The following is a 27,725-nucleotide window of genomic DNA, read 5'->3' on the forward strand; positions in this document are numbered from 1 at the left end:
TGCAGGCTAAACAATCCCAGCTCCCTCACCCTCTCCTCATAAGTCATGTGTTCCAGACCCCTAATCATTTTTGTTGCCCTTCGCTGGACTCTCTCCAATTTATCCACATCCTTCTTGTAGTGTGGGGCCCAAAACTGGACACAGTACTCCAGATGAGGCCTCACCAGTGTCGAATAGAGGGGAACGATCACGTCCCTCGATCTGCTCGCTATGCCCCTACTTATACATCCCAAAATGCCATTGGCCTTCTTGGCAACAAGGGCACACTGTTGACTCATATCCAGCTTCTCGTCCACTGTCACCCCTAGGTCCTTTTCCGCAGAACTGCTGCCTAGCCATTCGGTCCCTAGTCTGTAGCGGTGCATTGGATTCTTCCATCCTAAGTGCAGTCCCGCTCGGTGTGCCAGAGCTTGATCCTGGCAGAAGTCACGAGAGTCGGAGACCTCTTGGACTACGACCGGGGAGACTGGCTGGATCCCGTGACACTCGCTCGGCGCATGGGGCTCTCCAGACCTCGCACCCCCGGTGTGTACTTCAGGAGGTGAAGGCCGCTTTGCCGCCCGCTGCTCGAGCTTACCTCGACCGGGTCCTGCTCGAGGGCACGCCCCGCCCACCCTCTACCCCAGGCCCACCGGACCTTTTAATTGGGCCCCTACCCCGTGGACCCAACCGACCCTCTCACCCGTTTACTGTGAGCTGGCTGCACAAGATGCAGCCGGTCTGCTTCCAAACCGCGCCAAGGAAACATTTATACACGCTCGTGCTCCACACCCTTCACGCCTTCACCCTTGTGTCCCGCCCCGATACAAAATGGCAGGACCTCCTGCCACCTTTGGAGGTTGAGGAGCCCCGGTGGGCCAACCTCTATTCTACCTTGGTCCCGAGGCCCGCTGGGGATATCAGTTGGCGGCTCCTTCACAGAGCCGTGAGCACGGGTGTGTTCTTGGCGCGGTTCACCTCCATCCCAGACACCTGCCCCTTTTGCAGCGTGAGGGAAACCCTGGCACACATATATTGGGAGTGTGCCAGGCTGCAGCCCCTATTCCGGCTCCTCACAAATATTTTATTATGTTTTTGGTTGCACTTTTCCCCTCCCCTTCTTATTTATGCACTCCCTATCCGTGGCCCCACAAAGTCACAGGATCTCCTGGTCAACCTCCTCCTGGCCCTACCTAAAATGGCCATCTATAAAACCAGAGTGAGGAGGTTGGCCAATGGAGTCTCCTGTGACTGTGGGGCCTATTTCTTATCCTCGGTTCGTTCACGTATCCGGGCAGAGTTCCTCTGGGCAGCATCCACTGATTCCCTTGATGCCTTTGAGGAGCAGTGGGCGCTGTCTGGGGTTCTCTGCTCGGTGTCCCCATCCTGTTCCCTTCGTTTGACCCTTTGACCACACTCCCGTCCCTGTTATTTCATTAGTTGTCCCCCGGATTTATTTGGTATCCAGGTCCTGTGGATCCCCCTCTTAGGCTGGGGGGGGATTCTTTAGCAGTGGACGGGCTTCGCCCGCCCACTTCCCAGATCCCAATAGGATTACTCTCCTGTAGCCATCCAGCCTGACCCTGTCACACTATCAAATATTAAGATACTATATTATATTGCCAGATAAAATAGTGGGGACAGGTGAATAGGGAACCAGATTGAATCAACTATTGTGATTAAATAAAAGTTATGTTTTAAAATGGAAGTTGGCTATAAGTGATAGAATGTAGGGCAGCTTCTTATCACACTTGTACAGAACAAAAAACAGGTTGGGGCAAAATATTGCGAACTTTAATGACAGGGTTTACCTCTTGGGCAATCCTGTTAAGGAAAGTAGCAGGTTGCATTCATATTGAGTTATTTTAGTGTAGCGATAAAGTGAAGAAGCAACACTAATATTTGCAATCAAGCATGTTTATGCTATAAATTGGTGAAATACACATGTGCTGAAAAAAGCAATAAATAAAAAGGACTGAAACCAAATAGCATCTTATAAGGACACAATGAGAGTGGAATAATCAAAAATATTTGGTCAATAATGTAGAGATCCAGCTCAGTTATGCATAAAAAGGTTCCTAGAATTATTAAAACAAGGAGCACAGAAATGGAAGATTTATACATCTGTTCCAGCCTGCTGGAGAACAGCAGTTCTTGAAGTGACTTTGCATTGCATAATGGACTGTTTAAAACAAGTTTAAAAAGCATCAAAGAATGCACTGGAACTTTATAAATTATATGAACTTTAAACTTCACATTTCACCAGCTAGTAGAGTGCTGATGGAGAAACTGCACCTTGAACAAGCATAGCCTATGAAGCTGGCCAAGGGATGCACCACAGCAAAGCGAATTGCAGAAATAAATTACTGACTAGAGCAACCCAGCCCATGCTCAATGTTTATCCCAAGATGGTTGTACCAACAGCTATGGCTTAACTTGTCTTATACAAGCTGGTATGACAAGATGTTTTGTATGAAGAGACTGGAAAATTTTCAGCCCCAGTTGCAAAAGCTCAAAGGTGATGCCTACATTCCCTGATTAGACAGTGAGAGGACAACTCTCATTTTGACTGAAAATTTCAAATATTTGGCAGAAGTATGAGTTATCATCTAATTGGTCCACAGCAGCACTCCAACCAGAGGAGCCAAGCTGGACCACTCAACTGGAATGGGATAAAACAGCTCCTTCAACGCATCACTTCCTGAAAGCTGAAGACACCTGGAAGAGAGAAGACTGAGCTGGCCACCTAAGTACTCAATGTCATCGGCTATCTTGGATAGACGCATTTAACTGTCTTATTTTCCAGGAATTCAGATTGCCTGCTAGCACATCAGGACAAGACTATAGTCAGGTCCATCCTTTGCTCCGCCTGTATTTGCAGCATCAACTCCTGCTGTGAACAGTGACTGAGCTGAAAACTGACAGCTGAGCAAAGGTCTGTTGATAAGTAACACACACTTTCTCTTGGTGACAACCCAAATTACTCAACTGACTACTTCCTGAAACTGGGTACTTAATTAAGGGCACATCCATGCTTGTGAACGTGCTTTAAAGAGGGTCACAGAGTTAGGCTTTGTCTACTCTGGCAATTGAACAACAAAACTTTTGTCTTTCAGAGGTGTTATCCTGAACGACAGAAGTTTTGCCGCAAGAAGTGCCAGTGTAAACAGCACACTGTCGGCAGGGAAAACACAAACAGTGCTCATTGGGGGTGGAAGTTTTTTGTTGGCAGGAGAGCCGACAAACAGCAGCTACACTGCACAACTTTTAGCGGCACGGCAGTATTTGTCCTTGTTTTGTAACAGTATGAGGTTCCAACCAAAATTGTTGTAAAATTGAACAAGTTTGAAATTGAACAAGTTACTGTTTCTGACTAAGATTGTGAAGCAGTCAGCATATGTCTATTATAGTTAGGTTTGAAAAGGATTAGATTTGTATTGGTAAATGTCAATAAATGTTGATTTCATCATACTTGTACAAACTGACAATATTTCCATTGATGACTGAATTTACAGAAAGGCCAAGAAAGAAGATTCTGCTCGAAATTATTAGAGTTTGATTTAAGACTATTTACTTTGTATGTTTTGACATATGATGTTGACATTTGTTTTAACGTTACAAAGCTTTAATTTTTTAAATCTCAGTGTCACCAAATAAGTGTGACCCACCCACAATTTTCTGCAATTGTGAAAATTTAAATAAAAAACAGGAAAAAAAAATTAACCCAATTTCCCACAGCTGTGAAAATTTAAATTGATAAAAATAAAAAAATGCTTAACAAGCATGTTATCCATCAAAATTATAAAAATAAAATAAAAATTGAATTTAGCCAAGCCTAACTTCAGTTAATGATTTCACACTGGCTTTCAAGGTCTAAGTGTATACAAATGTAAAAGAAGATCACATATGAAAGTAGGAGTTTTAGTCAGGAGTGTTAATAAGATCCTGGGGCTAATATAATTTATGTGGAAGCAGGTTAAGAGCTGACTACTATAGATCTGTTGGGAAGGAGACCTGAGCAGAGGAGGGGAGTAGGGTGCAAGTAATTGACCAAACTGTCTTGTTTTAACTTGGGTGGTGGTTCCTCTGTGGTAACACCTCCCAGTTGATAACCAATTGGCAAAAGTGAGTTCGTATTCTGAGGGACTGAGTCAAACTCTAACCAAAGTCACCTTCCCAAGACAGTAATTGAGTATCATTGTTGTTTTTCATTGTGGTTGTGTTGATTCTGAAAACCTGGATGTACTGTATTAATCAATTTTCTAGCCAGTGTTAGCAAAATCATAGTCCATTACTACTTTTACTTTATATCCTATGCTATTAGTTGATGTTGTTAAGGATAGTTAATAAAACTCTAAAGAAAAACCAACTCAAGGTTTTTTTTTATAGTTAAGCAATTGAAATTCAAATAATGCTAAGAAAAGCAGTACAGGTAACCAGTTTACTTAATATTTGTTTTAGACCTTATCTTTCTGACACCCTTTACATGATGCTGTTTGTGACTTAAGGCTTAGCTATGTCGACAAGGCAGAGCCTGTAGCAGCACAACTATGCCACCAGAACCCCCTAGCGCAGAAGCAGCACACAGTGAGAGGAGGAGTTTTTCTGCTGGTGCAGAAACATCTTGTCCCCCAATGATGTTAGCTCTTCCAACAGAAACAATCTTCTGTTGGCATTGCAGTGTCTACATTGGTGGTTTTGCTGGCATAGCTATGTCTCTAGGGGATATGGGGGTTTTCATACCCCTGACTGACACAGTTATGCCATAAGAAGTTTTAAAAGTGTACGACAACCTTTAGGTTACGATTCAGTAATTTAATATGGGCAGATGTAGGAGTTTATCTGAGAAGAGCCCCACAAGTCACGGCATGGAGCACCCTGCATGGGAGAAGGGCCAAAACTGTATATTTGTAAGTAGCCACCTTAGATGAAAGGGTATCTCATTGTCCCTCTTTAAACATTTAAAAGAAAAAGTCACTATTTTTAAACAACCACTAACAGCATAAAACAGACTGGCTAAGATTTTTAGAAGTGGGAGCCTAAGCTTAAGTTAAATACGTGGTTAAATGTGCAAAAACTGAATGCCTAGAAGTTCCCACTGAAGTCAAGGGGAGCTTCTGTGCTCATTTGAAAATCTAGTCATTTATTTAGGGCTTGGATTGTCAAAGGAGTTTAAGAGTTTGTCTACATGGCACATTATTGCCCACCAGATAGGGTGTAAATTCTAGCATGCACAAGTGAGTTGTGTACTAACTGATGCATGTGGACCCTGCTGCGTGTTGACATAGTCATGTTTCAAGTAGGTCTCTGTCAATGTGCTCTAGGTAACTTTTAGTGCACGCAGCAGGGTCCAGACTGTGTGCAACATGCTGGTACACACTAGAATTTACACGCTTACTGGTTCTACACTAACGTACCATGTAGACAAGCCCGAAAGGGAAGATTCACAAAGGAGACTTAGGCTCCGTGTTGCAGCACCTAACTCGGTGGAATCACACCACCACTACTGTTTTGTATGGAGCCTAATCTGGTAGGCATCGCCTAAGGTGGCCTCTGAGCACTACCACTGCATCAGCGAGTTAGGCAGGGGAATGCCTAATTTGTGAATCCTGCCAGGGCTTAGGTGTTGAGTGTCAAAATTTGGGGATAGACACTGCTGCCTACCAGCAAAAATGTAGGTGCCTAGGAAATGTAGTCACCTACAGGGTTTGGCAGCAGCTCAACAGAGGTTTTGAGGATCTAAATATTGGACTTAGGCACCTGAAGCAGCAGTTAAGCACCTAAATCCCTTTGTGGACCTAGCCTTAAGTGCCCATATGTGGATTTAAGATCCTGACTTTAGGTACCCACTTTGAAAAAGGAATGCTCAGTTTTCAATATCCTATACAGACATATCTACACAACACATAATTTGTAAAAATCTGAACATCTTAAATCACTTTATTCAGGAAAGATAAAAGACATTTTGAAAATAATTCTTAATTGGACTGAGCAGATTTACACATTAATTGAAATGAGTGGATTAAACATCTGATATGTCAAAAGAAACACTGAAAAACAGGTGAGGAAATACATGGTTTACAGCTCTTGTTCATTTACTCAGATTATTTCTAACTCATCAGTGGAACTTGGCTTTTATGTAAGCTTTCCATACAAAATTGTAGTTTACTTGTCAGAATTTCCTCTCTCCACCAGCACCTTCCTAAGTTTTCAGTTTGACAACACTGCTAATGATTAACAGTCACCTTTACAAATTTGCATAATATCGATCCCGGTTCTGAAAGTTTCTGTAAGCATACTTGGCATCTGATCTACTGTGTGGGACTCTTCCGAATGGTTCATGATCATTAAAACAGGAGTCAAAAACTCCATCCACAGCTTTTTCTGCTGTTTCTTTGCTTACTTTTCTAACAGCCAAAATGGAGCGAATGGCTCGGTCTCGTACACAGGTCTGAAAGAAATGGGGGGAAAAAATTGTAGCTACGATTTGAGGTCACAAGTTACAAACCATTTTGTACAGATCTATCTAAATGTTAGTTCCTATTGCATGTGTGTCAACATTAAGGTTACAGTTAATTATGTATCACAGAAAACTGACACCATTCCAAATAGACAGATCTCAAAAACAAACTTGTGATCATTTAAATGTATTTTTCTTTAATCTAAAATTAACTATTTAATTTTCATTATGCACCTAAATCTTCATGTAATAAGAAGAAATGCTATTTTTCTTTGAGTAGCAATAATTCAAATGCAGTTTAAAACTCTGGCTTTATGTAAAAAAAAAAAAAAAAAAAAAAGTGTACAACTTAGACATTCACACAAGAGAAAACCTGCTCCAAGTTGAACAGCCATGTGTCACTTAGCCTTTTTCAACTATCATCAAATAGAAGATCTAGAGGGCTTGACTCCTCTGCCATCACTCTCCCCTCCTGTGGTTACTTTCCCTGATCCCACCTTTCTGTAGCAACTGCTACCTATTGGGCTTTTCCTCTAAAAAGAAGAAAAGGATACACAAGATCCCCAAGCCACTGTCAGTAATTGCTGCTCTAGATCAGCCAGGAATAGATTTATTCAAGTTCAGTCCTGTAATCTGTACTTAAGTAAAAGTCCCACTGAAGTCTTGGGGAGCCTTTCCTGACTAAGGGGCTGCATGTCTGACTCTATACTAAATTTATATTCTGAACTGGCTTTTGAGTCTTTCCATACATAGGAAACAAAAACTAAAGCTTCAGAAAAAATCCAATTCAGAAGACACTTCTGGTCAACCCTAGTCACTCTTATTCTGTTCTTACTGACTACCCATTGTAATTAATTTATTAAGCAGTAGTTCGAGCTGGAAAAACCACAAGCTCCTAATTTAGCTTTTTTTAAAAAATGCATTGATTCTACCAATGCAAAAATCTTATTTTTTGCGGGAATTTTTCTTCTAAAAAAAAAATGTAACCCTTTGGAAAGTGTCTTAAAAGATATGTTAAAAGCTTGATTTTGAAGGTTCTTCTCCTTTCAGTTTTATCCTTCATTTAGAGCCCTTCCATCTTCAATGGCACAGCTCTGGAATCTGTTTTCAGGGCCAGATGCTCCCTACCCAAATTAGAATGATAGAGGAAAACAAATGCTGGTAGAAAATGGACAGAGAAGATGCAAAGGTAGCTGAGGGAAGGGAGCAAATCCCTGGTATGTTCCCAACCTCTGAGCAAGAGAAGCCTCTTGCACAATCACGGGGTGGTCAGGACTCCATGGCTCAGGGCATTCATAGGGACTGGAGTAGAGACCCAGTAGCATTCCACACCAATGGCCAGTGAATGTAAAATGATACCAAATGAGAATGCTATAACTTTGCACAGGTGTGCATGACTAGGCAAAGAGTGGGACAACAGAATCCAGGCTTAATTATAGGGACAACCTGTCTCTGGCAGCTTTCAAGGTAGGATGGAGGGAATCAACAACGTATTTGTCTCCTGAACATTTGGCTGGCTAGAAAGGGAAGGAGCAAGGATAGCAGAAGGGACAGAGAACAGACAGGCTGCTGCTTCGTGAAGCAGCATTCAGCCAGCTCTCCTCTTCCTGCCAGCTGCCATTTAGCTCCTGCACAGAGTAGGAGTCTCACTGGAGCCTACTGCCAGAAGGAGCCGTTTTATCCTTCTGACAAGGCAGGAGAGGCTGCAGCCAGCTCAGCTCCATCCCGGCCCACCTATGCCCCTCCCCTGAAAGGGCCTGGGAGCAATAGAAGCAGGGGGACAAAGAGGAGTCACTACCAAATCAGGTTTCCATCCAGCAGCAGTTTCTTCTCTCCCTCCTCCTTAGGAGACAGATATAAGGGAGGAGAGGAGCCAGGTACAAGGAGAAACTGTGAAGAGGGCAATGGAGTGAGGAGACACTGGGGGCATATCTGTATTAAAAACGTAAGTCAACCTATGTTAGGTTGACTTACAGCCACCGCAGTAACTACTGTGGTGGTTAATGTCCACACAATCCTCCTCCTGTCAGCGGTGTGCATCCTCACAAGGAGCGCTTCCATTTACTTTAGAAGGGCAGTGTGTGTGTGTGTGGGGGGGGGGGGGCACAAGAGCCCAGACTTTCAGCTCCGCACGCAGCTCCCCACCAAGAGCCTGGCTGCCCCCCCCCCATCAGCTACCGGCTCCCCACCTGGGCTATCAGCTCCCTGCGCTCTTGGCTCCCCACCAGGAGCCCGGTGCGCCCCCCTCCCCACAGCTCTCAGCTCCCCACTCGTCGGTGCAGGAGCCCCAACTCACCCTGGCTTCAGTTCCAGATGGAACCATGAAATTGACAAGAATGACAGCCAACACCTCAGATACAGGGGTGAGCGGAGGGAGATGGGTGGGAGAGCTGGGGAGTGTGGGGCAGTGGTATGGAGGCAATTTAGAAAAACAGAGAGGTAGGGATGACTTGAGGAAGGGGAAGCTAGGAGAGGCAGAAAGGAAATTCAACTTCTTCTTGATGCTATGAAGCAGTCTGGCTGGTAGGTCAACCTCTGACTTGTGTGTTCTATATTGACTTCTGGTATGATGGGATAGCCTAATTTTGGCAATTAATTGGTCTTTGATTATAAGCAGTAAATATTCCCAATGGCCTGTGATGGGATGTTAGATGGAGTGGGATCTGAGTTACTACAGAGAATTCTTTCCTGGGCATCTGGCTGGTGAATCTTGCCCACATGCTCAGGGTTTAGCTGATCGCCATATTTGGGGTTGGGAAGGAAATTTCCTCCAGGGCAGATTGGTAGAAGCCCTGGGGGTTTTTCGCCTTCCTCTACAGCGTGGGACACGGGTCACTTGCTGGAGGATTGTCTGCACCTTGAAGTCTTTAAACCATGATTTGAGGACCTCGATAGCTCAGACATAGGTTAGGGGTTTGTTACAGGAGTGGGTGGGTGAGATTCTGTGACCTGCGTTGTGCAGGAGGTCAGACTAGATGATCATAATGGTCCCTTCTGACCTTAAAGTCTATGAATCTATGAAAAGGACTGAAGGTGAGAGAGCTAGAGGGGAAAATTTAGGTTTTGGGAAGTGGCAGGCGAAAGTCGGATATGGATGGGTAGGTGGGCAATATAAAATTATACAAAATTTACAATGATTTCCCATCATCTACTGTTTTTCCTGTGGTAAGATTGTGGCTAGGAATTTAATGGGAGTTGGTGTATTGCTTGATGGACTACGATAATAAAGTCCAAAGCCATACTGTACTGTTCCTTAACATAAGTAAGCAGTATTTACAAGGCACAGTCTTCTTTACCTGATGGTGCTGTTTTAATCCAAATTTAAATCTGGTCATTTCATTTATGAGTGAGCAGTCTCCACTGAGATTAGCAGCTCGAATCTATCATGAAAACAAAAGACCACAGAAAATAAATGGAAAAGTCAGAGCATTACAGTAAGTCTTAATATAATGAAGTAGTTTCCAGTATTCTTCTGGTGGATTCTCCCTCTTTGTGCTTAACTGGGGAACACTGAACCCTTCTTTGCCTTCTTGGTGTCAGCTATGCCAGGGCATGGTTCATTGACCACCATCTTTTCCCCTGATTTTGCTCTTTCCTGTACTTTTGCTTTTTTCTTTTCATAGTACCTCCCCACTCCTATATAAAGGCTACATATTGTTCTGGAGGGAATATCCATTGGTGACTCCGGAGGGCCACGTCATACATGCTCTTGCAGATGAAATGAGTGATCAGGGAGTAGAGAAGAAAAAAATAGATCTCTGAGCCACTGCTTGAACTTGAAAACCCTGTGAGATGCTCCTGTTGCCATCTGCATTAGGGACTACTGTAAGAGCAAGGCAGGCAGGCAAGTGGCTTTCAAAGAACCACCTGCTGCATTTTCCACAGTAGCAGGAACACAGCTTCATTAAGAGAAGTACAGACAGAGTCATGCACATTTCTCTTCCTCGCACTTTCTCTCCCTCCTCCAGACTAGTCTGGGGCTTCCTTGGTATAGCCTACCTTCTGGGATGGGAAACACTGCTCCAGTAGTTTATTTAAGAAAAAAAAAAAAAAATTAAAATCATGTGTAGAAAAAAAATAAATCATTGTTTCATAAGAGGAAGCTAGTATTTGTACTGGTGAATTTAAAAGATTGAAAGGGCAAAAGTTGTTTAGACACAAAAAACGGGCCAAAAAGTACAAGCAAGCAATTCCCAGAAAAGTTTGAGCCCAATCTTGTGTTAAATCTTAAGTTCTAATTTTTTACATTCAGCACAATGGCACCCTATTACTCCTTTAGAGACAAAAAGCAGGTAGGTAGATAATGAAATTTCTGAATTCCAGAGGGGCTTTAATGATATTGTATATGTGGCTACTAGATACTAAACCAAATTCATTTCTAAGAAGAATTACAAAGAAATCACAGCTGACTGCCACTTAAAGTGCATCTTCTCCAGGTAAAACAAATGCAAACATGATATACAATTTCATGTACCTGTATAAAATCTGACTTTTTGGTAGCAAATTCATTATATTACTTCTCTCATTAGGACAGAATACTGAATCTGCAGTTTTACAATGAAACCTGTAAGTTTCTGCTATCAACTCCAGATATCATTCTTTACAGTTCTTGAAAAGTACTCCTAAATGTTTTAAACTAAAATGACACAGACACCATTTAACTCTATATATTTACATTATCTTTATTGGCATAATTTTTTTTGTTACAGTGAGGAAATTTTCTACTTTATCAAAATGAGAAAGATGACATTTACATGGAAATATATTCATATAATTCTGGTTCATATTCCAAAATGAACTATTAGTAACCTGTGTAAGTAGCTTAGTTTCGTTTCATAATCCATCAAGTTCTCCATGCTACACAAGCAGCTATGTGCCACTCAATCTGGTAATAACCACTCTCCAGGAAAGGATTAGAGTGTCATGAACAGAGGTTTATGATTATTAAGGCTACAGTCAATGAAATAATAAGTAAATATTTTTACAGAAAAAGTCACTTCTGTTATTAACTTTACTTTTGAACTCTAATATACTACTATGAAGATTATACAAAATATCAGTATTTGTAGAAAAAGGAACTTTATAAATACTGTACTATCATCTACATGTTTTTATTCTGTAGCTATTGAAACATGATAATGTTCACTTCTTTACATATCAGAAGCAGATAAATATGTATGATGTATTACATTTGTTTGTTAAACTCCAAAACATAGTATTTCAACTTGTACTTTGAACAAATCTGATCTCTAGATTGAACCAACAAAAGGTGGGTGGGGGAGGAGGATGAAGAAGGAGTTATACTGAATTATGTTTGGATAGAACAGAATGTTTGGCTCAGCACCAAAACCTCTAATAGCCACCAGTAACACTCAGACTCAAGTAAGAAGCCTACTTGTGTGTGACAAGCACATTGACTTACCTCTGAACAGGCTAAATGTTTGACATTGCTGAACCAGTCAACATGTGCACGACAGTGATCAAAAGCATGAATCAGTTCATGCGTAACTACTCGGTTCATATGGGATTGTTGATGAATATTGTTCTGGCATAGAACAATCTGTAGAACAAAAATATAGGAAGTCTTTAGCAGAAAGTTAAAGGAATTTTCCTTGCAAGAGTATACTAGCTTTGAACAGTATTACTGGCTTTACTCCCGATCCTGTTGGAATTATTTACGCAATCACTACAATACTAATTTAACCATAATTCCTTTATTAAATTCAAAGGTCAAATAGTATTTATACAATTGTTCTAAACATACCTAAAAGCCTAACTAATAAGCCCTTTACTACATCCCCACAGTAAAAAAAAAAACCAAAAAACAAAAAACAACATTTTACAAGCATTTGATCAAGATACTTACAAATGGGCTAAACCCAGGGGTTCTTAGACCCATAATCATTAAATCATACATGTGTATGACTGGAAGAGACCTCAGTAGATTTAGTCCAGTTCCCTATACTTAAAGCAGGACTAAGTAAAAACTAGATCATTCCTGACAGATATTCATCTAACCTGTTTTTAAAAACCTACAATGATGGATATTGCATAACCTTCCTAGGCAATTTGTTCCAGTGCTTAACTATCCTGACAGTTAGGAACAACCTTTTATGTACTTGAAAACTGTTATAACCAACGCCCCCAGACTGCTCTTCTCCAGACTAAACAAACACAGTTTTTTCATTCTTCATTCATAGGTCATATTTTCTAGACCTTTAATCATTTTTGTTGTGCTCCTCTGGACATTCTCCAATTTGTCCACATCTTTCCTGAAATGTGACATCAGAACTGGACACAACACTCCAGTTGAGGCCTTATCAGCACAGAATAGAGTGGAAGAATTACTTCTCATGTCTGCTTAAAATACTCTTGCTGACAAATCCCAGAATGATGTTTTCTTCTTTTGCAACAGTGTTACACTTTTGACTCATATTTAATCCACTTTTCTGCAGTACTCCTTCCTAGACAGTCATTTCCCATTTCTTATGTGTCGAACTGACTGTTCCTTCTTAAGTGGAATACCATAAACTTTATAAGTGTACTCTCTACGTCATTATCTAAATCATTTATGAAGATATTGAACAGAGGCAGACCCAGGAACAATCCCCGTGGGACTGCACTCGATATGCCCTTCCAGCTTGACTGTGAAACACTGCTAACTACTGTCTTGGAACTGTTTTCCAACCAGTTATGCACCCACCTTATAATAGCTCCACCTAGGTCGGGGTGGGCAAACTACGGCCCGCGGGCCACATCCAACCTGCCAGCCAATTTCATCTTGCCCTCAAGCTCCTGCTGGCGAGCGGGGTCTGGGGCTTGCCCCACACCCACGCACCAGACGGAGATGGGTTCCGTTCTGCACATGCGTGTCGCAGCGTTCTGCGCAAGTGTGTCCCGGAAGCAGCAGCATGTCCCTCCTCCAGCTCCTACATTTGGGGCAGCCAGGGAGCTCTGCGCGCTTCCCCTGCGCCAAGCACCGCCCCTGTAGTTCCCATTGGCCGGGAACTGCAGCCAATGGGAGCTGCAGGGACGGCACCTGAGGACAGGGCAGTGTGCAGAGTCACCCTGACGTTCCTCTGCGTAGGAGCTGGAGAGAGGACATGCCGCTGCTTCCAGGAGATGCTTGAGATAAGCACCTCCCAGAGCCTGCACCCTTGAGCCCCTCCCACACCCCAAGCCCATGCTCTGATCCCCCTCCTGCCCTCAGAAGCCCTCGATCCCAGCCCAGAGCCCCCTCCTGCATCCCAAACCCCTTATCCTCTGCTCCACCCCAGATCCTACACCCCCAGCCAGAGCCCTCACCCCCTCTGCCCCAGCCTGGAGCCCCCTCCCGCACCCTGAACTCCTTATTTATGGCCCCATCCCAGAGCCCTAACCCCTCTCCCCCATGTCCCAACCCCAGTCCTGATCCCCCTCCTGCCCTCCGAACCCCTCAGTCCCAGCCTGGAGCACCCTCCTGCACTTCAAATCCCTCAACCCCACCCCAGAGCCCGCACCTCCAGCCAGAGCCACCATCCCTGTTTCCCCCCACCCAACCCCCTACCCCAGCCAGGAGCTGCCCCGTCCTGTACCCTGAACTCCTCATTTCTGGCCCCAGCTCAGAGTCCACACCCCCAGCCAGAGTCCTCACCCCTTTCTGCACCCCAACTCCAATTTTGTGAGCATTCATGGCCCGCCATACAATTTCCATACCCAAATGTGGCCCTCGGGCCACAAAGTTTGCCCGCCCGATCTAGGTTGTATTTCCCTAGTTTGTTTATGAGGTCACACGGGACAGTATCAAAAGCATTATAAAGTCAGGGTATACCGCATCTACCGCTTCCCCACTACTCACCCTGTCAAAGAAAGCTATTAGGTTGGTTTGACACAATTTGTTCTTGACAAACCCATGTTGATTGTTACTCATCATCTTATTATCGTTTAGGTATTTGCAAATTGATTACTTGATTTGCTCCATTATCTTTCCGAGTACTGAACTTAAGCTGACTAGTCTGTAATTCCCCATGTTGTCCTTATTTTCCTTTGTATAGATTGGCACTACAATAGAATCTCAGAGTTACAAACTGACCAGTCACCCACACACCTCACTGGGAACTGGAAGTACACAATCAGGCAGCAGCAGAGACCAAAAAACCAAAAAACAAACATAGAAATCAAATATAGTACAGTACTGTAAACGTAAACTACTAAAGAAAAAAAGGAAAGTTTAAAAAAAGATTTAGCAAGTAAAGAAACGTTGTGCTTGTTTCATTTAAATTAAGATGGTTAAAAGCGGCATTTTTCTTCTGCATAGTAAAGTTTCTAAGCTGTATTAAGTAATGTTCAGTTGTAAACTTTTGAAAGAACAACCATAACATTTTGTTCAGAGTTACGAACAACCTCTATTCCCAAGGTGTTCGTAACTCTGAGGTTCTACTGTGTATTTGCCCCCTTCCAGTCCTCTATAATCTCTTCCATTTTTTTTCTAATGGCTCAGATATCGCCTCTGTCAGCTCCTTGAATATTGGATGTATTCCATCATATTGGTTGGCTCCACCATGGTCAGGCAAGTATTAGCATTGAACCCTTTAAGAATTTACATTTTATACCCTTTAACAATCAAGAGATGTCATTGCCAATTACTGACATCAGCTAAAAAACAACTTGAGATTGTGCACCCTTATTTCCAGTCTTAATCCAGATAAGATTTACAATCTCTTCCCCTCCTTCTTGCTGACCAAATGGGTTTTCCTTTGCATCTGGGTTTACATAGGCCCTAATTTTTAGGTAACACTGGTACGTGGGGTTGTTAGGGCCGTGCTGGCTCATTTTAAGACAGATTCTCTTTCTTATTTAAAACTAATCTGCAGTCACCCCATTGATCAGAGGCCTTCTTTTCAGAAGCTCTCTTTTATTTTATTATTCTTTGAATCAGACATCCTCCCTTAGTTAATTTCTTCTGGCCTGTAACTCATTATTTTCAAGGCCTTCCTTCTACTTGCTAGTATGGGCCTTTCTTTACAACACATATATTTCCTTAAACAAATTTAAGATAACCCTAATTCTTTCATTTTATAGTTATCCTACAATCCCTCAAAGATCCCAGGCAGGTCATCTGCATCACTGAGAACTTTGAGGATCCCACTATTTTTCTCCATTAACCATGGCTTCAACCTGCTGTGTACTAAGATTAGTGGTGTTATCTCCAAATAATAACGCGTACATAGTGCTTTTCATTAACACAGCTCAAAGCACTTTACAAAGAAGCGTCAGTAGCTAAGGATAAGCATGGATCTACCAAATTTTAAAGTTAACTTTCTTTTATGTATTTAAATCAAACTTCCAACATTTAAAAATCTGATTTTGATTATAAATACATGTTCTTGTAATCTTTTTCACTTTGTAGGGTATTAAAATAGTCAACATCAATGCCCACCTGTGATGTTGCAGCATCAAAACCTCCACTGACACACCCATCACAGTCTTCACAGGCAAAGTGCCGATCTTTATGAACAGTGCTGAAAGGTCAAGAAGTATGATGTTAGAGGGAAATTTTAAATAAGATTGCTAAGGAAAATCCATTCACTATAGATTCATAGACTTTAAGGTCAGAAGGGACCATTATGATCATCTAGTCTGACCTCCTGCACAACGCAGGTCACAGAATCTCACCCACCCACTCCTGTAACAAACCCCTAACCTATGTCTGAGCTATCGAGGTCCTCAAATCATGGTTTAAAGACTTCAAGGTGCAGACAATCCTCCAGCAAGTGACCCGTGTCCCACGCTGTAGAGGAAGGCGAAAAACCCCCAGGGCTTCTACCAATCTGCCCTGGAGGAAATTTCCTTCCCAACCCCAAATATGGCGATCAGCTAAACCCTGAGCATGTGGGCAAGATTCACCAGCCAGATGCCCAGGAAAGAATTCTCTGTAGTAACTCAGATCCCACTCCATCTAACATCCCATCACAGGCCATTGGGAATATTTACTGCTTATAATCAAAGACCAATTAATTGCCAAAATTAGGCTATCCCATCATACCAGAAGTCAATATAGAACACACAAGTCAGAGGTTGACCTACCAGCCAGACTGCTTCATAGCATCAAGAAGAAGTTGAGCATAAGGACCTAGAAAAACAATGCTGCAATCAATTTCTCTACACAAAATTTTGTACAGCAAGTACAGTTCAGTTATTTATTACATAAAAGATAATTACGAAGTGAGATTTATGCAATTATCATTATATGGTGATGAATTGACACTGCATCTTAAAGTAAGAGCAGCATGACTTTCTTTGGAAAAGCACTGGATGAGAAGTCAATTTACAATTGTCCTAGTTCAGATTAATTAAAAATGACATTCAAAGCCACACAATGCTCAATTCACTGCAGGGCACACAGACATAGTTTAAATAGCAAATGCTTGTGTAGAGGCCACTTCTGAATTCTGTACAGAACTTAGCGTAATGTAGTGTCAGGCCAGACCTCCACCTAAAACTTTGGTCAACCTAGCTGTGGCCTCTCAGAGAGGTGGATTTACTACGACAATAAGAAAAGTCCCTTTCTGATACTGTTAATGTAGTGTACACCCAGCCTCAGTGTATAATAATGGAGACTAAGTGTAGAATTAGTATATGCCCTCAATCTACAGAAAAGGGCCTTCTGGGTAAAAAGAACATATAGCAGCCACTTCTGGAAGGTTATTTTCTTAATTAATTAACCAGAATTAGTGCAGATATGGAAGATGAACAAGGAAAGTTACATAGCAAGACAAAAGCCCAAGAACAATGAAGGGGCTTTTTAGAGGTGGTCACTTTAACAGAAACATCCAGTTACTCACAATTAAACCAATTCCTACAGTATCTTCACAGATGCCAAAAGCTCCAAATATCCACCCCCCCCGCACTGCCCACTGCACTGCCAAAATCAATACAGTAAAAGCTCTTTTATCCAGCACTTCGTCAACCAGCAAGCTCTGTAAACCGGCATCTCTGATCTGCACGGAAAGTCCGATTTATAGTGCGGTTGGTGTGGGGCCAGCAGGGGGCTGGAGTGTGGGAGGGGCTGTGGGGCACACTCTGGGAGGGAGTTTGGGGCAAGGAGTTGGGGTGCAGGGTTCCAGATGGGGGGCTCCCCTCCGGCAGCTCCCTGTCCCTGCTATTGCTGGCGGAGGCACGGCCAGGCAGTTCTCCAGGCACGCTGTCTCCATCCCCCGACCCCAAGTACTGACTCTGTGGCTCCCAGCCCATGGCCAGGAACTGCGGCCAATGGGAGCTGCAGGAGGTGGTGCCTTCAGACAGAGACAGCCTGGCACATGCCTGCTTGCAGAGCTGCCTGGCCACACCTCCGCCAGGAGCAGCAGGGATGGGGAGCCACCTGAGGTGAGCACCCCCCCGCCCCGCCCCCTGATGTGGTACTCCGAGGCCTGGCCACACCTCTGGTAAGAGCTGGAGGAGGGATATGCCACTGCTTCTAGGAGCTAGTTGAGAGAAGCATTGCCCGGAGCCTGTACCTTTGAGCCCCTCCTGCGTCCCAAGCTCCTGCCCTGATCCTCCTCCCGCCCTCCAAACTCCTCGATCCCAGCCCGGAGCCCCCTCTGCACCCCAAACCCCTCATCCCCAGCCGGAGCCCTTAACTCCCCTGCCCCAGCCCAGAGTCCCCTCCCACACTCTGAACTCCTCATTTATGGCCCCACCCCACAGCTTGCACCCCCAGCCAGAGCCCTAACCCCCTCCACCCCCCCGTGTCCCAGTCCCCACCCGATCCCCCTCCTGCCCTCCAAACCCCTCGGTCTCAGCCTGGAGCCAACCCTCCTACACCTCAAATCCCTCATCCCCAGTCCCACCCCAGAGCCCGCATCTCCAGCCAGAGCCCTCACCCTGTCCGTCCGTCCCCCCACATCCCAACTCCCTGCCCCAGCCTGGAGACTCCCGTCCTGTACCCTGAACTCCTCATTTCTGGCTCCACCCCAGAGTCCGCACCCCCAGCCAGAGCCCTCACCCCCTCCTGCACCCAACCCAATTTTGTGAGCATTTATGGCTTGCCATACAATTTCCATACCCAGATGTGGCCCTCGGGCCAAAAAGTTTGCCCATCCCTGTCTTAGCACTTCATCGTTTACCTTTGTAAGTGTGCAGATGCCTGTCACTGTGATATTTAATGTATATTTTAAGAACAAATACTCATTCAAAATATGTATAAGTACATGCTAATAGCTTTAGCAAGGACATCCGTGTTTCAGGTACTGCACTTGCTATGTTGTGTTAGCGCAGGAAATGAAGCCGCAAAACGCATGATGTTTAAATGCCCTCACCCCATTAAGAAGTAATTGACACTTAGGGACACCAGGCAGGGTCCTCTGGAAGCTGAAGACTTTGCTTCCATCCCACACCACGGTCAAGTTTCAGCAAATTCGGACAAGTCAGCAAATAAGAACAGCCTTACGGATCCGTAACTGCCACTGGCCCCAGTTCGCTCCCCGCGGCCCCCTGGCACATTAGGTCAGCGAGCAGCTCTAGTATCAGTAACTGCTACTGGCAGCACCGGGCAGCCGCTTCTCACACGACACCCGGCCCCTGGGCGAGAAGCTCCGCGCCCCCGGCCTGGCAGGCCCCTCAACCCCCGCGCTCAGAGCCGACCCCGCCGCGCCCCCAGGGCTCGGGAGCCCCCCTCGGTGCCTACTTGTGTCCAGGGCGATCTTCAGCATCACCCGGCACTTGTGGTTGAAGGTGAAGAGGCTGGTGGCCAGGAAGCTGCGCGGCGGCTTGGCCTCGCTGCGCCGCTCCGGGAAGAGCCGGTAACCGAAATCCTCCCCCTCGGCCACCTCCGGCGGCGGCGGCTCGCTGCGATCCATGGGCCCGGCTCCCCGGGCGCTCACAGGCGGGTTGGAGACATGCCCCCGGCAGCGGCGGTTCCCGGGCAAAGGTCAACTCCGGCCCTGCCCCGCCAATCACCGGGGCGGCTGCGCCCCACGTGCTGCGAGCCGAGGGGCGGCGCTGGCAGCCATGACACCAGCGGGAACGGTCGCTCGGGGTGAGTGGGCGCGGGGCGGCGCTGCGCGGGGCGGGGCGGGCGGCAGCTGGGCCAAGGCCCCGTCAGGCGGAGCGCGGGTGACTCTGTTTCCAGCCCCAGCCGCGGTGCACTCTGGGAAGCGGCGGCAGGAGGAGGCGGGAACCGGCTCAAGGTGGGGTCTGGAGAGCGCGGGGCGGCGGTTTCTACCTGTCCGGGGGCGGGGCGGCTGGGTCCCTGGTCTCCTGGCCGGGGGAGAGGGGGCACCTGTCGCGGGATGAGCCCGAGCAGTCACGTTTGCTTCCGCACCGCCAGAGAGCGGCTGCAACGGCTGGGGGCATGTGAGGCGCCAGGGACCCTGGCCTGACCCGCCTCTGCCTGTCCCTTTCCCCGTCCTCCTCAGGGCAGCGCCTGCGCCCCCTGGGGGCACCAATGGGCTGTGAACAGCGCTGCTGGCCCAGTCCGTAGATGGGGAACTGAGGCCGGGAGAGAGTAAGGCCTGGGGTCAACAAAGGCACTTACGTGCATGGCTGGTGCAACCACTAGGCAAACTAGGCAGCTGCCTAGGGGGCCAAGATTTGGGGGTGCCAAAAAGTGGTCCCCAAAAGTAGGACCATATATCAATCAAAAGGCTGGCAGCAGATTGCAGACGGTAGGGAGGACGTAAAAGAACCACGCTCCCAATGAATTGCTCTCTTGCCTTTTAGAAAGCCAGTGGTTAGTGAAGTCCTTTGATTAGATTGCAGACTGTAGGCAGGTGATAAAAACCATGTTCCCAATGAATTGATCTCCGACTGCTGCCATTTAGAAATCCAGTGAAGTCCTTTGATTGTGAATCGATAATTCTACAGATTGCTGTGTTGGTAGATACATTATCCTGCCTGCCCCACGCCCCTGCTGCCGGAGCAAGAGCCCAGCATTCAACTCCTCAGCCAGGGCACAGGACGGACTTGTGAAGGCAAAGCAGGCGACACGCTCCCATTGCCCTGTTGCAAGTGCACTTGGCCCGCTGCTGCATGTCAGGGACTGGAGAGGAGAGCGCCCATTTCACCTTATGGCTCTTTGAATCCTACGCCGCCACCCAGCCAAACCCAGATTGCACCCTATCCTCCCTCCCCAGCCAAACCCGATTCTCCAGGTGACCAAACCCAGTCTACTCCCCTTGCACTCTCCAGCCAAACCCGAACCCCCACTGACCGAACCCAGTCTGCTTCCCTTCCCCGCCTAACCTGATACCCCACTGACTCAACCTGGTCTGCTTCCCTTTCGCTCCCTAGCCAAACCCAATCCCCCGCTGACCCAAACCCATTCTGCTTCCCTTCTCCTCCTGGCCAAACTCGAACCATCACTGACTGAACCCAGTGTGCTTCTCTTCCCCACCTAACCCGTTGATGAAATTCAAAGAGTGACTCATAGTTGGTAAGTGACATGTTCTCTATCCTTTACTTTTAACAGTGAACAAGCAAAAGAACTGATAGGAATAAAATTTCAATTTTTTCAGTTTCAGTTGAAACAGCCTCATGGCAGATAGAGAAAAATTGTCTGGGGCACAGTTTTGTAAGCAGAAGGCTGATAAGCAAAAAGAAGAAAGAAAGCAAGAAGGTTCGTTTCTGAGGTATCAACGTCCACTGGCCAGAGATGAAGGTAGTCCAATGCCAAAGGATCAAGCAGAGATGGAGGTCGGGATGACAGTTTCACAAGTTAAAGAAGAGTTTGAAGAACATAATCTGAATATTGCAGACGAATCATATGAAACACATGAGGATCAAAACTTGGAAGAACGTGAAAGCGAAAATGTCACTTGTTTGAATTTGAGCTTTAGAGATCCTGCTACTTGGGCCAAATGCGATGATCAAGTCAGACAAATTTTGGTGGAACATGAGCTGGAACAAGTTCAGCAGTTCGATTTCCCAAAGATAGTAAGCAAAGAAAATTCTCGACAATTCATTTCAAACGTAGGCTTGTTAATGGAGAAGAAATGCACCATCAGTGGCTGCAGTATTCCACATCAAGTGATTCTGCTTTTGCTTCTGCTGCAAGTTGTTTGCCAGTTGTACTATTGGCACATCATCTCTTTCTGGAAAAGGCTCAAGGGATTGGAAAAACATGTCTGCAATTCTTTCAGAGCACAAGAAAAGCAGTCAATATTTGATAAATGTTTAAACATGGAAGGAACTTGAACTGTGATTGAAATATGAGAGAACAATTGATGAAGAACATTTGTGCTTCTTTAAGCAAGAAGAAAAGTATTGGCAGCAAATACTAAAATATCTGATTGCTTTGGTCAGAGTTCTTGGTATACAAAACCTGGCCTTTCAGGGAACACAAAACAACCTGCACACTTGTGGTAATGGGAACGTCCTCAAATTTGTGGAATATCTAGCTTTGTTTGACCCGCTTCATAGAATCATAGAATATCAAGGTTGGAAGGGACCTCAGGAGGTCATCTAGTCCAACCCCCTGCTCAAAGCAGGACCAATCCCCAATTAAATCATCCCAGCCAGGGCTTTGTCAAGCTTGACCTTAAAAACTTCTAAGGAAGGAGATTCTACCACCTCCCTGGGTAACGTATTCCAGTGTTTCACCACCCTCCTAGTGAAAAAGTTTTTCCTAATATCCAACCTAAACCTCCCCCACTGCAACTTGAGACCATTACTCCTTGTCCTGTCTTCTTCTACCACTGAGAATAGTCTAGAGCCATCCTCTCTGGAACCACCTCTCAGGTAGTTGAAAGCAGCTATCAAATCCCCCCTCATTCTTCTCTTCTGCAGACTAAACAATCCCAGTTCCCTCAGCCTCTCCTCATAAGTCATGTGTTCCAGACCCCTAATCATTTTTGTTGCCCTTCGCTGGACTCTCTCCAATTTTTCCACATCCTTCTTGTAGTATGGGGCCCAAAACTGGACACAGTACTCCAGATGAGGCCTCACCAATGCCGAATAGAGGGAGACGATCACGTCCCTCGATCTGCTCGCTATGCCCCTACTTGTACATCCCAAAATGCCATTGGCCTTGGCAACAAGGGCACACTGTTGACTCATATCCAACTTCTCGTCCACTGTCTCCCCTAGGTCCTTTTCCGCAGAACTGCTGCCTAGCCATTCGTTCCCTAGTCTGTAGCGGTGCATTGGATTCTTCCGTCCTAAGTGCAGGACCCTGCACTTATCCTTATTGAACCTCATCAGATTTCTTTTGGCCCAATCCTCCAATTTGTCTAGGTCCCTCTGTATCCTATCCCTGCCCTTCAGCTTATCTACCACTCCTCCTAGTTTAGTATCATCCGCAAATTTGCTGAGAGTGCAATCCACACTATCCTCCAGATCATTTATGAAGATATTGAACAAAACCGGCCCCAGGACTGACCCCTGGATGAGCGTCTTCGCAGGATTAAGGACAAGGAGATGCATGTACATTACCTAGGGAAAGGCATACAGAATGAACTTATTCAGCTTCTATCCAATGCCATCAAACAAAAAATCCTAGCATCTGCTCGTGCTGCAAAATACTTTTCAGTCATTCTAGATTGTACACCAGATGCAGGCCATGTTGAACAAATGACCATGAACGTTCGGTTTGTGGATAGGCCTACTTCAGAGACAGAGAATGAGACTGAATCAGTATGCATAAAGGAACACTTCTTGGGATTGGTGTCGCTTACGGAGACAACTGGAGCTGGTATGACAGAAACTATTCTTCATCAGTTAGAAGAGATGTCACTGCCTATAGAAAACTTGCGTGGTCAAGGCTACGACAATGGGAGCAATATGAAAGGGAAAGAAAATGGTGTCCAACAAATAATTTTGGATATTAATCCACTAGCCTTTTTCATTCCTTGCAGTGCACATTAATTGAATGTGGTTGTTAGTGATGCTGCAAAGTGTTGTTTGGAGGCAACCGCCTTCTTTGATTTAGTATAGCATGTTTATGTGTATTCCTCCGCTTCTACACATCACTGGGAAGTTCTAACACACCACGTATCTAATCTCACAGTTAAACCATTGAGTGAAACAAGATGGGAAAGTCGAATTGATGCCTTGAAACCTCTTCGCTATCAGCTTGGTGACATCTATGATGCTCTGCTAGAGATCTATGATAACACTACTCTAACTGGATCATCTGGCAATATGTCACAAGTTGATGCAAAGGATCTTGCAAAAGCCATTTCTAGTTTCAAGTTTCTTGTTTCTCTTGTTGTGTGGTATGACATATTGTTTGAGATCAACATGATTCGCAAACAACTTCAGGCGAAAGAATTTAACGTAAGTGATGCCATTAATCAACTTGGAGAAATCAAGAAGTTTCTTGTAGGCCACAGAATTGACATAGACTTTGAGAAAACATTGGTAGATGCAGGTGAACTTGCGGAGGAGTTGGATGTACTGGCACTTTTTGAACCAGATACAGTCTGTATTAGAAAAAAGAGGAAGCAGTTCACATATGAAGCAGATGACAAACCTATTTATAATCCAAAAGAAAAATTCAAAGTGAACTTTTACTTTGCAGTCATCGACACAACAATACATTCGGTTGAAGAAAGATTAACATTGATGCAGCAAATTAGTTCAGTATTTGGCTTCCTATATGATGTTTACAGTTTGCAAAATACAAGACCAAAGCAAATTATGGAACATTGCTTGAATCTGGAGCAAGCTTTGCAACATGGTGAATCCAAAGATATTGATGCCTTTGACTTGTGCAATGAATTGCAAGCTATTACAAGACGAGTCCAAAAAGTGCATCACCACAACATGTATTGAACTTCCTTTGGAAAAATAAGCTGACAGATAGTGTCCCCAACACAGTTACTGCTCTTCGCATCCTCTTGACTCTCCCAGTTTCTGTGGCCAGTGGTGAGCGAAGCTTCTCGAAGCTCAAGTTGATAAAAACATACGTGAGAACATCAGTGTTGCAACAAAGACTTGTTGGGCTATCTACCTTGTCAATAGAACATGACATTGCTTGTAGCATTGACTTGGAGGAACTTGTTTCTAAATTTGCTAAACTGAAGGCGTGGAAAAATAAATTCTAAATTATAACGTGTTAGTCTGTGACAGTATATTGTGTTTAATGTATGTGATTTATTTTAAGATCCATGCTATTTTGTGCAAAGTGAAAACAATAATAATGTCAACACTGTCAGGTTATTCATTTATTTTGATTAAATATGTAGACTAAATAGTGAAATTAATAAATTTTCAAGCCGAGCGTGTATTAATTCTAATGAACAATGCCACATTATGCAGTATTCATTTTTGAAAGATTTTAATAAGCGATGCTCTGGGGAAAGGAGGGGCATGGGGCGCAAGGTGGAAGTTTCGCCTAGGGCGCAAAATATCCTTGCACCGGCCCTGCTTAGGCGTTGCAACGCCGAGCATCCTGGGAACAACCCTGGGATCCACTGAGCCTGAGTCAGCTACTGAGATGCCGCTACTATGCATGGGAGAGTTAGGCACCTTAAACTGTGATCTACACCAGTGCTTGTCAACCAGGGGTACATGTACCTCCCAGGGTATGCAGAGGTCTTCCATGGGGTTACATCAACTCATCTAGAAATTTGACTATTTTTTCAAGAGGCTACATAAAAAGCACTAGTGATGTAACTACAAAGTAAATGACTTGTTTATACTGCTCTGTATACTATGCACTGAAATATAAGTATTATATTTATATTCCAGTTGATTTATTTTATAATTATATGATAAAAATGAGAAAGTATGCAATTTTTCAGTAGTAGCGTGCTGTGACAATTTTGTATTTTTCTGTCTGATTTTGTAAGCAAGTAGTTTTTAAGTGAGTTGAAACTTGGGGTATACAAGACAAATCAGACTCCTGAAGGGGGTACGGTTGTTTAGAAAAAGTTGAAAGCCACTGAGCTACAAAGCCAGCATGCTAGGAAAGTGAAGCTTGCATAAAATAGCCAGGGGTGTGTGTGTCCTAAGCTCAGTTGTTCTCAAAGGGGTAGGTGCCTCAGTTTGGGCAGTGAGGAGGCACCTGTCTCTGTTAGCGATCTATAGTCAGGAACCCATCTCTTGGAGTAATCAGAGGAGTGCTCTTAGTCTTCTCTGTTGATGCTGCTCCACTTCGAATCAATGCTTAAATAGTCACTGGGCCACAGAGAAAATGAACTGACTCTGTAAACTGGTTGTTAGGGCACCCCAGGAGACCTCAGGTCCAGCCTCCCTGCTCCAAATGATTAAGTATTTATCCAAAGCTGAGCAACTACCACAGGGCAGATTGAGGGTGCTTTATGTGACCCGGGGTGCCTATGGTAGTCCTCACTGAAAATGCCAAAGTTGGGACAGGCTGCGAAAAGGAGAGCAGATGCTCTCAGAACTGGTGGTTAACACTGACATTAGACTCCCCAATCAAAGTGTTCTGATTCCCCACACTGGTTATCAAGAAGCTGAAAAAAGAAATCACACAGCTCCCTTTATTGCATTCCAATAAGATGAGGAGTTATTTTAAAAAACTGCTCACTATACAAAATGTTCTTCTGAATCGCAAAGGGCCATTACCAGACCAATTTTAGTTTGGATCTTACCCACAATACCATGTTGCCAGGCAATCTTTTAGTATCTAAAACTAAAGGTTTATTAGAAAAGGAAAAGAACAAGAAGAGAGTTGCTAAATGGTCCAAGTAGTCAGATACATACTTAAGAATTCATAGTCCATATATCAGGTTCTTAGCAATATTGGTAAGTTTGCTGGCTTGAAAGACCCTGTGGAACTATGGATGTAAAATATTAAACTGTTAAACGGTATACCAATACGTATTAGTCTTACCGTTCATCCACCTCCTTCCGATCAGCTGGTAGAAGTCCTTACTGAGGGCAGGGCCTGTGTGCAGATCTCCAACAGGTTCTTCTGCAGTAGAGATGCCATTTTGGGACACTGCAAGAGGTGAATTATGGCACCAGGAAGGAGCGGGCATCACAAGAGATCACTGGGAGCCCAGCCCCTTCTTAAAGGGGCCGAGTCGATATTAACGATATTAAAAAAAAGTCCCTCCAGCCCCACAGACCTGAGGAGAAATACTTGCACAGACCCAGGGGTGACGACCCTGGCGGAAGGATACTACTCGCTAGGCCAGGAAATGCCTGGCAGCGCAGGGAGGCAGGATGAGCAAACTACCAGTCCGGGGGCTTCGCAGGGAATGGCCAGCCAGGCAGGGGGAGCACATTTAGGGTGGGGGCGCAGGGGCTGCAGGCCCCGTTGGGAGATAAAGTAGTCCCTGGCCTCCTGCCTGTGCCACTGGAAGGGGTTTGGCTGCGGAGGGGATGGCGCGCTGGTTGGTGCTGCAGTTTCAGCTGATTATTGAAGGGAAAGGAAGCTGCTGCTGGGGTGGTATGGAGCATCTGTGGAGGCCACGTCAGCACAAACTAAGTACCTGGGGCTCCTCTCCCTTTTCCTGGGTACTGAGGGTGCAAGCGGGTGCTGGGCCCTCTCTACTGCCCTAAGCTCTCCTGGCTATGCCTGTTGTGTCACCCCTGGTATGAGCTCAGCTGTCCTTCCCCATCTGTCTAGGACAAGGGAGAGGGGAGACGTGCCATTGTAAGCATTGTGAGGTCCCAATTGGTTAACCGGTTAAATGATACAATTTTTATTATTTAAACGGGTACTTTTTAAAACGATATTTACATTCCTGCCTGGAACACATCCAAAGCTTGGCTGGGTCATTCAGTCCTTTGTTCAGAACTTCAGTTTGCATAGAACTTACTCCAGAGGCAAGAAGCAGGATTGAAGATAAAATGGAGACAATACAGCTGCCTTTTATATCCTTTAGTATGTGGCTTGCATACAGCATCACACCTCACATCAAAATATCCCATTGCTCAGTGATTAGAGCCCTTTCGTGAGATTTCAAATCCTTCCTGCCAATCAGGCAGAGGGGGGAATTGAACCTGAATCGTCCACATCCCAGGTGACCACTGCGCTAAATATTGGAAGACAACTCCTCCTTTGAGCAGATTTTGAATGGGACCTGATCTGATAGGTACCCACAGTCCACCTACCAGATTGGGCTCTGCACACAAGATAGGCAAATGAATACCTATCTTCTCCCAGTTTGTGCATCACTCTGGCGTTAGGCATCCAGATGCCTGGAGTGAGGCAGCAGTGTAAGTGCCCAGAGGCAGGAATTAAAATGCAGAGGTAACCTGTAAACTTATGCACCAAGTAAGTTTAGGTGCCTGTGGGGTTTGGTGGGAGTTTTGTGAATCATGGTGCAGTTTAAAACTGGGTTTTAGGTGCCTAAAGCTGAATTTTAAGTGCCTGAATTTAGGTTTAGGCACTCAA

The 27,725-nt window shown here is 44.9% G+C and overlaps 3 protein-coding genes across 6 annotated transcripts in view; 2 read left to right on the plus strand and 1 right to left on the minus strand.

Annotated features, from left to right (window-relative positions):
* Positions 1–1,751: 1,751 nt before the first annotated feature.
* Positions 1,752–19,431, minus strand: ATP23 (ATP23 metallopeptidase and ATP synthase assembly factor homolog). Its single transcript, XM_073327970.2, has 6 exons — positions 19,104–19,431; positions 16,505–16,550; positions 15,858–15,939; positions 11,862–11,999; positions 9,736–9,819; positions 1,752–6,430 (listed from the first exon to the last, which is right to left on the minus strand). The coding sequence occupies exons 1-6, from the start codon at positions 19,273–19,275 to the stop codon at positions 6,227–6,229; spliced, it is 726 nt and encodes a 241-aa protein (XP_073184071.1). The 5' UTR covers positions 19,276–19,431; the 3' UTR covers positions 1,752–6,226.
* RPAP3 (RNA polymerase II associated protein 3) overlaps positions 19,367–27,725 on the plus strand; it is a 50,397-nt gene continuing 42,038 nt past the window's right edge. Inside the window, exons 1-2 of one of the 4 annotated variants that reach the window (XM_073327966.2) lie at positions 19,367–19,454; positions 20,282–20,849. The gene's annotated coding sequence lies outside the window, so the exon portion shown is untranslated. The other 3 variants (XM_073327967.2, XM_073327968.2, XM_073327965.2) reach the window with 3 other exon arrangements.
* LOC140910007 (zinc finger MYM-type protein 1-like) lies at positions 20,951–27,536 on the plus strand. The gene is made up of 3 exons (XM_073340146.2): positions 20,951–21,483; positions 22,816–23,215; positions 23,486–27,536. The coding sequence occupies exons 1-3, from the start codon at positions 20,951–20,953 to the stop codon at positions 24,185–24,187; spliced, it is 1,635 nt and encodes a 544-aa protein (XP_073196247.2). The 3' UTR covers positions 24,188–27,536.

The sequence above is a fragment of the Lepidochelys kempii genome, chromosome 1 (assembly GCF_965140285.1).
Source record: "Lepidochelys kempii isolate rLepKem1 chromosome 1, rLepKem1.hap1, whole genome shotgun sequence".
Classification (NCBI taxonomy): Eukaryota; Metazoa; Chordata; order Testudines; family Cheloniidae; genus Lepidochelys; species Lepidochelys kempii.